The 11,398-nt window shown below is 41.7% G+C and overlaps 1 protein-coding gene across 2 annotated transcripts in view; it reads left to right on the forward strand.

The window, feature by feature from the left end:
• Positions 1 to 11,392, forward strand: part of PCYT1A (phosphate cytidylyltransferase 1A, choline) — a 45,139-nt gene extending 33,747 nt beyond the window's left edge. For both annotated transcript variants that reach the window (XM_079922385.1, XM_079922386.1), the window contains exons 5-9: positions 559 to 710; positions 2,939 to 3,017; positions 3,492 to 3,634; positions 5,086 to 5,274; positions 6,170 to 11,392. In XM_079922385.1, coding sequence (XP_079778511.1) covers positions 559 to 710; positions 2,939 to 3,017; positions 3,492 to 3,634; positions 5,086 to 5,274; positions 6,170 to 6,376 — 770 coding nt within the window. In that variant the 3' untranslated portion in view covers positions 6,377 to 11,392. The remainder of the gene's footprint in view (positions 1 to 558; positions 711 to 2,938; positions 3,018 to 3,491; positions 3,635 to 5,085; positions 5,275 to 6,169) is intronic.
• The last annotated feature ends 6 nt before the right edge of the window (positions 11,393 to 11,398 follow it).

Consider the following 11,398-nt stretch of genomic DNA (forward strand, 5'->3'; position numbering starts at 1 on the left):
GTATAAACCTGGAGAGAGAAGCTCTAAGCTCATTGACTTGAGACGTCCAGGATTTATCTCGCTGGTTTTGGCCGGGTTTCTGCAGTCTGACCCCCAGTGCGGGCGGGGGTGGTCAGAATAGCATTAAGAATAAATGCTACTTAAGAAGAGCATTTGCTTTAGATTTCAGTTTATCATTTTGAGTCAACTGAAGTACAAAAGTCTGCTAAGCTAATGTTATGTTGTCCAGTCCAGTCTAATAAAAGTATAATAGGAAAACATTTTTTAAAACTGTTAATTGATACAGGATGCACAGTAGTTTCATTTCAAAGCCAAAGATCTTAGTCCTCCATTGTATCCTCTCCTCTCCAAAGTGTGAAAATATTTAGTGAATGTTGCTCCTGAAGGTGTATCTTGGATTAGGAAAAGCATTGTTATCCAGACTGAGCCAAATCCAGAAGACTCTTATACAGGCTGGGGAGATTGGTTATGAGAGGTTGGGAAATGAGAGGTTGATGATTGAGGAGTGGTTAAGCAGAGGGGACTTTGACTTACAACCTTATGTTGTGGTGAACTCAGTTTGCAGTGATGAGCTAACACACAACTTCAAAGGCTTCACCGTGATGAATGAAAATGAGCGCTATGATGCAGTGCAGCACTGCCGCTATGTGGATGAGGTGGTGAGGAATGCCCCCTGGACCCTGACACCAGAGTTCCTGGCAGAACACCGGGTAAGAAACTGAACACATGTTTCCATTCCCTGTTCTGGAATTTCTTCAACTTTCAAGACTTCTGGTACTATGGCTAGTTTTCCACTAGCCTTATTTTACTTCTATCTTCTATGTAAATTTCACATAGAAGAGGTAACAGTGTTATTACTTCTAATAATAGTCATCCCTGACATTTTTCTTGGGTTTGATGGTTTACAAGCACTTTTGCATCCATTATATTTCATTTGTTCCCCACAAAAATCCTATTGGGTAGTTATTAGTTATTTCCACTTTACATATGAGAACAGGGCCAGAGAGGCCAAATAACCAGGTCACACTCTAGCAGGGCTAGAAATTGAACTCTTCAGGGCTTCCCTGGTGGCGCAGTGGTTGGGAATCCGCCTGCCAATGCAGGGGACATGGGTTCGGGTCCTGGTCCGGGAACGTCCCACATGCTGCGGAGCAGCTGGACCTGTGCGCCACAACTACTGAGCCTGCACACCATAACTACTGAAGCCCGCGCGACTAGAGCCCGTGCTCTGCAACTGCAGAGCCACCGCAATGAGAAGCCTGCGCACCGCAACGAAGAGTAGTCCCCACTCGCCACAACTAGAGAAAGCCTGCACACAGCAACGAAGACGCAGCCAAAAATAAATGATTAAAAAAAAATCTTATAAAAAAAAAGAAATTGAACTCTTCAGTTATGTGAGTCTGTCGCACCTCCTCCCCCCCATTATAGGCGTATCCATCCTCACAGCATACCGGTCTTTTTAGAGTATACACAGCCCCAGACATGCTCTCAAGGAGTTCACATTCCAGGAAATAAGATATATAAACATAGACTTCTCTTGTATTGACTTAAATTTAGTTTCAAGACTTTTGATTTCAGGCTAGAAATTATGTGGGATCAGAAACCAGGGAGGTTTCTCACTTTTTCTCAGTGAGTTGGTATTATAAAAAACCCTTATCTCCTTTTTATTTTCCCACATTAAAGCAACACGTTTCCTACAAAAGAGGGGTTTATAGCTGATAGCTGAGAAGAACTTATCAGGTCATGTTGGAGGCCCTTGAGCTTGAGGAACCAGCAAGCATATTGTCAGTTCTCTTACAGTGGTGTGGAGAATGTTGAAGGTGAATTGTTCAACGAGGCAGGAAAGAACAAAAGTAGCCAAAGTGCTTCAAAAGCAGTATTTGGGTAGGCCTGAAGCTAAGGGATATTTGTTATAACTGTTTAGGATTAGGACAGAACTTTTATAATTCTCTAGCTTTACTGCTTCAACATTTAGCAGCCAGTGGTACCAAGGGTGATGAGCAAGATTATTCTCAGCAACATAGCCAGGCAAGCCCAGGCAGAAGAGGTTAGAGGAACTTCCATATTGCCTTTCCTCCGTGTTAGCAGTGTATCCTCAACCATGAGTCTTGCTTGCTCACCATTCTTATTTTCAATTTGCTGCCTATGGATCCCTGACAAGTTGTTCATGGGTAATTGAGATGTTAGCCGAGAGTCCCTGACATAGTCCTGATGAGCGTACTTCACATTACAGTGGCTTCTGGGAGCTGGGTGTGGTGGTGTTAGCAATTATATTAGCAAAGGGCATATGGCCTATTCAGGAAGGAGTAAATGAGTGAGGTTTAGAAAGATAATTGATCCCAGTGTGAGAGGTATTGACAGTAGTAAAGTAATAGATCTGAGACTTAAAGGTCTTTTATGGCCTTGGGCTTTGCATTTCTCAGGAGTACAGATGTATCTATTCTAGTAAAAGTGCTCTTGGTTGCTATTTTTGTATTCCCACTCATCTCATGGACTGAGAAACCAGTTAACAAAGAAGTGACCTCTTTCTTATATTTTTAGAAACCCTATTTGACCCATCCTTGTAGACCCAGGAGGGTGGGGAGATTTCCTTTCTTCTTTCCTTGATTCCACCCACTAACTAGCATACCAGAAAATCCTCTAGGCCTGTTTACCACAGCATGGTGACTGGTATACAGTGTGAGGGTAGCACTTCCAGTAGACCAGGAGGAATAGCTAAAAAAGAAGCTGGCTAGCTTCATGTTTATGATCCACAAATAATTAGGTTGGGTGGCTTGTGAATGAATCATGGAATTTATGAGCAAAGCAAAGAGAGATAAAGACAGAAGTTCATTTGAGGCCTCGCCTCTCCTTGTCCTTTTTCTGGTCCTGAGAGTGTTTACTGGTTCTTTCTGAATGGCAGTTATGCTGGGTTTTAAACATGTTTCCTTACTTTCAGATTGATTTTGTAGCCCATGATGACATCCCTTACTCTTCTGCTGGGAGTGATGATGTTTATAAGCACATCAAGGAAGCAGGTGAGTAAGTTGATGTGCATCCTCATTTTATGGAGTCTTAGGGGCAGTGACAAGAGATTCAACCACATCACTACTTTACAGAGGAAAATTTATACAGTGAGAACTTTAACATCCAGTTTCAGGTCGCACTTTGCTTAAGAGGTTAAGATGGGCATAGCATCATATCCATCAATTCTCAGTCTAAACATCTACTTTTGATATCTCTTAATTTCAGGAAACCCTTCTCCAGCCCCATATTTTTCTTAATATTAGGGCCTTTCCTTACTACTAACTTCTGATTCAGTGTTCCTTCAGTGTTCCTTCTGTATGTTCCTTACTACTAACTTTTGATTCAGTGTTCCTTCCAGACTTTACTTAGTAATAACAGACTCTGCTTTATGAGGAAAGAAAAGGAATGTGGCTCCCAGTTTCCATCTAGTCCTACTGCCTGAGCTAATCAGAATGTCACAGTGTTTGTATGTGTTCTTGTGTTAGGCATGTTTGCTCCAACACAGAGGACAGAAGGTATCTCCACATCAGACATCATCACCCGAATTGTCCGCGACTATGATGTGTATGCCAGACGGAACCTACAGAGGGGCTACACGGCAAAGGAACTCAATGTCAGCTTTATCAATGTGAGTTCCAACCTCATCCTTGAGTTCCCTGGCCCTATAGGACATGTTGCCTCTCACTTCATCTAAGTTAAACTTGCTTTTCAGTCTGCTGTTATTATCACCTCCAAAAGCTCAGTGGATACCTCTTTGCACATAACGCTATGCCAGGCTCTTTACAAAGAGCATATGGATATATCTAGAGGCATTTTCTGCCTTTATGAGCTAGTATCAACACGTCGATATAAGGACATACAGCCAATTAAATAAATAAGAACGTGGAACTTACAAAGTACAGTACTTATATCAAATATATTTAAAACAGTGGTTCTTAACCTTTGTTCTTTTTGACTGGATGGTCTTTGCAAATCTGATGAAAGCTATGGATCCTCTCCCTGTGTGCATAGTAACACACAACATTTTGCATGCAATTTCTCAAGGCACATGAACCTAACTTTTAAAATTTGATTTATGAAAGCACGTTTATTTTAGCTTAATAAACAAACTGCTATACATTTTGTATATAAATTATACCTCAGTAAAGTTAATTTAAAAAGAAGAAGAAAGCTGCTAACTGTATCTTCTACATAAGTAGTTTACCATGCTCCCTCACTTGCTCCCAGCTCTGTGAATTATGAGTAGGTGAAATGGTTTCATTTAAATATGATTTATCTATTCAGGTAAACCCTAGCTGTTGTTAACAATCTAACTGTTGTTATACTGCAGAATCTATCTTTAGATATTTAAAAATCCTAAACATATTCGCCTTCCCCTTCCCCTTTATGATCTGGAAATGAGAATAGTTTTCATTTGGCTAAAGACTCCTCCCCTCCCCTCCCTTTGGGAGGATTCATACCATTTTCCCTTATCTTTAGGGAAGCCTGTAGGACCAAAGAGTATCATCCTTATTTTGCAAATGAGCAAACAGACTTCTAAATATTAAAAAATTAAAAAAACAACTCCTCTGTAATCATAGAATAAGCCACTGATGGAGGAAAAAAATTCAGTACAATAGATGAATTACTTAAGTAAAAGGCCCACTATTTCCTTTTTCAACCTGTTACAGTTGGCTTATTGTTGGCAATATTGTGCAGTGATCTTGTTGCTCTCTCCCTATACATCTCCATCTAGAATGGGGTTTGGGTTTTGTTAGGCATGTTTATCTTCCAAGTTTATGTTTCATCTTAAAAAAATCTGACTTCGTTTGGTATGTGCCTGTCTGTTACTGGTCTTACACTATACATTTAGTTTAGTCCTGGGCTCTACAATCTTAGAATTATTACACTTTTGTATAAGATGACCATCCAGAGCATATCTTATCTGTTATTATGCTGGAGAAGTATGGGATAGATTAAAGTGAAATTCTCAAGACTGAAAGGAGTGTCAGTAGAGTGCCAAACCAAGTCTTTTTCTTCCCCTTAGTATGGAAGGTCAGAATGAGTATTATTTCTCAGAGCAGTTATTTCTTTATCCAGGAGAAGAAATACCACTTGCAGGAGCGAGTTGACAAAGTAAAGAAGAAAGTGAAAGATGTGGAGGAAAAGTCAAAAGAATTTGTTCAGAAGGTAGAAGAAAAAAGCATTGACCTCATTCAGAAATGGGAGGAGAAATCCCGAGAATTCATTGGAAATTTCCTGGAAATGTTTGGTCCAGAAGGAGCGCTGGTATGTTCTTTCTTGCTGGATAATTTAGGGAAATTCATGAAAATCTGGGGAATTCTCATGCTGTGGAAGGAATTATAGAATCCTTGAGCAGAAAGGGACATTGACATTAAGAAGTTATCTAATCTGTTCCCCTTGTTCGGCAGAACTATATTTCCACTATCCCCAGAAAGTTTTTAAAAATCTTTACAGAAAGAGGTTATACATTCTCCTAAATAATTTTGCCAGCTCTCTATCAACCTCCAAATATGGTGACAAGATAAGTGAGTAGCCTTGCCCAGCTTGCTTCTACATTATAGTTTTAGGTGGAAGGGAAGGAAAGAGCAAAGAGCAGTAAAAAGAAAGCTGCCTGCACTACACACAGCTGCTGCAGGACCGTTGGGTACGGTGGGAATTCTGTCCTTGAGGAGTAGCAGGGTCTTTTCGAGCCAAATAAAAGGTGCCTGTGTAGCTATGAGCAGATGAGCCCTAGGATATCAGGAACGATCTGACTGTGAGGGTGTTTGGATGCCAGAATAGATTATTCTGGGAGTGTACGGAATTTTCTCTTCAGAGAACTCCAAAACTAGGATAGGTACCCTTTTGTCTGAGTTAATTCCTTTGTTTTTGCCTACAGCCTAGACTACAGACCCAAGTAGCCTTTTAAGAATTCCTTTGACGTAGAGGTCAAGGATTGGGTGACAGTGGATAGCAGGTGGGAACCCTTAGATACATAGTATAGCATAGAGCACTTTGGAGAGGAAATTGCTTAGGATTATAGCTATGTTCCTCCTCTGGCTTACTTGATCACTTTTGACATTACAGAGGGCACTCGTGATAATTTGAAGTCTCATATCCTCCAGTGGTGCTTCAGTAGGATCCATAGGTTTCTTCTAACTCTTTCTTTTGGTCTCCCCAGAAACATATGCTGAAAGAGGGGAAAGGCCGGATGCTGCAGGCCATCAGTCCAAGGCAGAGTCCCAGCAGCAGTCCCACTCGTGAACGCTCCCCCTCTCCCTCTTTCCGGTGGCCCTTCTCTGGCAAGACTTCCCCGCCTTCCTCCCCAGCAAACCTCTCCAGACACAAGTCTGCAGCCTATGATATCAGTGAGGATGAAGAAGACTAATTTTTCATCTCTCCTTTCCTCTCCCCTCCCTCTGTCCCATCACCTTCAGAAGCTCTCTGTTGAATTCTGAATTGTGATCCCAACACTAAACCTAAGGACAGCTACAAAGGAAAGACAATTGGGGCAAGAGTACTTAGGATGGGGGGACCAGACAGCCTATCCTCTGAGAGACATCACCCACCCCCACCAAGAAAGAGGCTAACTACATCTTAGAAGCCTGTTTGGCATCCATATACCTTCCCCATGGACTTTGCTTTACTGTTTATGTTCATGTGATCTTGACAGGGAAATTGTCATTTTTATTAATTTTTAAAAAATTAGTCTTTCAAATGTAGTAAATAGAACTAATTTTTTGCCCCCAAGGAGTGGGCAGAAGGAAGCGGTGTAATACCCAGAGGCCTTTTCTTCCTGATACACTATAGTATTTGCCTTCCGTTCTGAGGCAAAGAGGCAAACTGTTTTGCCAAGTCCTTCAGGCAATGAGCCATGCTGATGGGTGATTTGGAGGGGAAATATCATAATTTTGATTTCCTTTAAAAAAAGCAAAAAGCTGAGTAACAGTCACAAATCCCCTAAGTGTACTGCTGGCACATGTGTCAATGTGGCTATGGGAAGAAGGAGATCTGAGTTTAACTTTTCTTGCTCCCTGAGGAGTTTCTTATTGGACCCAATGGGGTCCATGAAGACACTGATGGGGATGGAACCAGACCACATGGCATCTGCTACGGTTTTTCTGCTGTGTTCATCTTCTCAGAAAACTCTGTTGCCCAGTTATTTGGGAGCTCTTTTCAATCTCTTTCCTGTAATCTACCTTTAAAGGGAGGAACACTTCCAGGTTTAGTCTGATTAAGGAGGGGAGTGGGACAATACTCAATCTTATGCAAAGTCAGTTTTGATTAATTTTCTTCCTGAGAGTAAGTCCCTGGCCCTGTGACTCCTATTTTAATACTTATTACCTAGCTTTTTACAGAGGATACTTTGTAAATGTCTGCAGTTTGAACATGATCTGTTAATCCATGTTGCTCATAGCCATATCGAATATTCAGAGAGATTTGCACAGAACATAGGCACAAAAGCATAAGGAAACACACCCTTTCTAAAGCCTTTTCTTGACCTCTTCCCCTCTTAAGAGTGTCCTTGACTGGAACCAGTGCTGCATGAGGTGTTTATTTTCCCCTGAGAGTTGGCAGCTGGCAGGGACTCCCGTCTGCTGCCCTTCCAGCAAGTCACCGAGCAAGGGCTCACTTTACAAGAGTGTGGTAGGTTCCCTCCCTCTCACTCTGCCTGGTTCCACCTCCCCTGGTATGTTGCCCAGGGGATTCACTGCTCAAATTTCACGTCAGAGAATGCTGAAGCTTAACACTTGCTGTTGAGCATAAGCTCCTTTTAAACCTCTAGCATCCTACAGTACATGACCTAGCAGATCATCATCTATCATAATCCTGTAGCTGGGTTCAGGGTGAAAAATTGCTTATGTCCAGGCACCATCCCATCACTCATAAATACCCCTTGTAGGGGTGGCGTTTTAGTGTTTTCAGCTAAGAAAACCACATCTTATCTTTCCTTGCCCCTCTGCTAGGGCTGTGAGCATCTCATAGTCCCCCCCCAAACACCTTCTGTTAAAACTTGCTCTTCTTCCTGAGGGTCGGTGACTAGAATCACTGCCTGCCTGCACAGCAGGACTACCTAGGTCCTCAGATCATCCAGAGAGGCAGAGCACAGCAGAGTAGAGGGACAAAGAGGGGGAAACCTCTTGTCCTGATGGCCTATGAAAATTACATTTCTAACTGTTCTCATGAAGTGCTATTTTTACTATCAAATCTGGTTTACACAAGCTTTGGCTTGGAATCCTTTTTTTGGAACAGTTGAAGTTAATGTTTTCCTATATTACTCAGCTTGATATGATCAAGCTGATATGATCACATATTTTAACTTGCTGCTTCAGTCTTGCCTCTTTGGGAATTCTGCCCGTTTCTGTCAATAGGAAAGCAGTGAAATCACCACTGAAGCCCACTTACGTGTTCTCTCAAAGTACACATGTTATCCAAGTGTATTTGGAAAATGAGGTGCCCAGAGTATGATTTTCCTCCCTGTAGTCACTCTTCTCACGTGTATTGTCTGGATCTTAAGTTTTTGGTCCTCCTCCTCCGCTCTGTAAATGGGCTGCTTTGGGCATATCCTGTCCTTGGAATATGACCTCTAGGCTGACAAGCTCCATGAGACTGCTAGCACCAGCATGTGCACATGTTCTTGGAAAACTCTCACTCCTTTTGGTGAACCTCTGTGGCCTCAGTCTCCTAACACTAGTATATCTTCAAATAATTTTGACTGAAAGCAAAAAATTTTATGGCGTGGCATGCTAGATACTTTGGGATAAATGTGATCCTACATGCCGGACAAGGGTGGGTGGGTGGAAGAAGCTATTGGGATGATGCATTGTTTGATCATCTGTGCCTAATTAAATGAGGTTAGAGGTTCGCATTCCACAACCATGCATGTGATCTGTAAATCTTTAAATATTATTGTTAATATTAACTTCTAACATTAATTTTAATTAGCTGTTTCCCTGAATCCCACACACAAAGCTGTCAGCCTGAATAGATCAAATGTGGCAGAAATGGGAGAGCCTTAAAAGTTGCTTGGCTTCCAGTGGTTAAGAATCCACCTGCCAATGCAGGGGACACAGGTTCAAACCCTGGTCCAGGAAGATCACACATGCTGCAGAGCAACTAAGCCCATGCACCACAGCTACTGAGCCTGTGCTCTAGAGCCTGCGAACCACAACTACTGAGCCCACGCACCACAACTACTGAAACCCGCGAGCTCTAGGGCCCGCGTGCCGCAACTACTGAGCCCACGTGCCACAGCTACTGAAGCCCGCACGCCTAGAGCCTGTGCTCTGCAACAAGAGAAGCCACCTCAATGAGAAACCCACGCACCACAACGAAGAGTAGCCCCTGCTTGCCGCAACTATTGAAAGCCCACGCACAGCAGCAAAGACCCAACGCAGCCAAAAAAAAAAGTTGGTTGGCCTCAGAGCCTCTCGCTGTAAGATAGAAGGGAAATGGAGACAGAAGCCCTGTAGCCGGTGCTGAGGAGGTGCCATTTCAGCAGTTACCTTGAGATGAGCTGGGCAAAAAGTTTGCTTTTTTCATACACTACACTCAGTAGCACTGAAGGATGGAGGTTGAAATTGTAGAGGAATAAAAATGGATCATTTGTACTGCTGCAGCTGCTTCTGATAGCTAGAGCCAAAGACCATTATCTTGCTGAGGCTTGGGTAAGAAGGTTGGGGATGCAAGGAGGTTGAAAACCTTGAATGAGAGAAAAAATTTGAGGGAGGTCAAGAGAGCTTTTGACCTTTTCTGATCACTGATAACTTCCTAGGCAGCACCTGAGTTACATTTTTCTTACTTTTGACCACACAGCTGTCCAGGCAGTCTTTGAATATTCCCTCCATAATGGTTCTTCACAGTGATTTTTATTCTGTTTCTTGATGTATGGGTAGCTTTTGTTTTTCTGGAGCTCATTGCCTTTTTAATCCTGTTCCAGACCCTATATCTAAAATCTTTCCAAATCAAGTATATTTCACTGCTTTTGTTTAATTCACTAAAAGCCATAGCTTTTACATTTTCTGTCAGCACAAACTATCACCAGAAGTTGAATCAGTACAGGTAGGAAAAGAGCTCCCTTAACAATGTTTTTAACTAATGGTATTTTTTTTTAACCTTACCAATATAAGTATTTTTAAAGTTATATTTTTCAAGGTCATGCAATGATTGTTCTTGTTTTCTCTCACAGAATAGATTGTCATGGGATAAAGAGTGGTCCCTAGCTATTATTTTTCCAAGTAAGTAGAACATGTTCTTGGGATTATACTATTAAATGTTAATTTTCTTTAAAACAAAGGAGAAAGATACTCTGCCAAAGTTTAATGTTAGTATTCAGATTGGGGTAGAGAACAAAAGTACTTGGTTTAACATTAGGATGACTCCAGTTGTGGTTTTTTTAGCTTCCAAGTGGGCTTTCCCACCCTTCTTAGGGAGGCACTGACTGCTTTGAACACAGAGACTTGATTGGTTGAGTTGTTTTATATTGAGGATCCTGAACAGAACGAGTCTTGGAAAAAAATTCTGGCCTTGGCATGAATGTTGGCCCCATCACCAGTGCCGGTGTCCACAAGGACGTTTTCCTCAATTGGTGTTCAGTATATTGCTTTCCTGTCTGAGTGTTATTAAATTGTTCAGTTATTTTGGCTTTTGTCATTAGCCAAATAAAGGAAAAGTGATTTTACGTAATGTTCCATTTTCTGTGTTTTTGACCTTGTATACATGTGTATGATATGTTTTATGTATTTGTGGCTTTTACCTGTACTATCAGTTCCTTTGCTTTTGCATCCTAATTTGGGGGTTTTACCTGTATGATCATTTCCTTTGCTTTTGCATCTTAATTTGTCTCTCCATAATAACTCCATGACCATATTATCGGGATTCCTTTTGCTGCTTGGTACAGAAGACTAAAAAAGCCATTGTCCCACAAAGGGAGGCTGATCCAGATCTCCCAGGTCTAATGTCATCAGTGCCCTACTGACACATCTGTAAGGGAAAGAACACCTTTCATCTGTTCTTTAGAAGCCTGGTTTCTTCGAGAGTTCGGGCTGATACTATTTTGCCTGGCTGAGTTCTATTCCTGTTATTATACCAGTAAAACTATCACATACTCTTCCCCCTTTCATTTGCTTTGGGAAACCTCAGAGTAACCTTTTAATATACAAGCTTTATGGGCTAGTAGTGGCACACACAGAGGCAGTGTGCCCAGTTGTAGAACATCAAACTCCATCCTGTTTGTTTATTATAAAACTTAAAATACCTTCCTCAGGCAAGATCCAAAACAATTTCATCCTATTGCATAGTTCACATTCGTGTCTACAGTCAAGTGTATACCATTAGCCAGCTTGCTCTGACAATGGAATCCATCCCCATTTGGTCAAAGCTGAGGAACAGTAAAGAAATCTTGTGCCCA

Source organism: Stenella coeruleoalba (genome assembly GCF_951394435.1).
Source record: "Stenella coeruleoalba genome assembly, chromosome: 5".
NCBI lineage: Eukaryota > Metazoa > Chordata > Mammalia > Artiodactyla > Delphinidae > Stenella > Stenella coeruleoalba.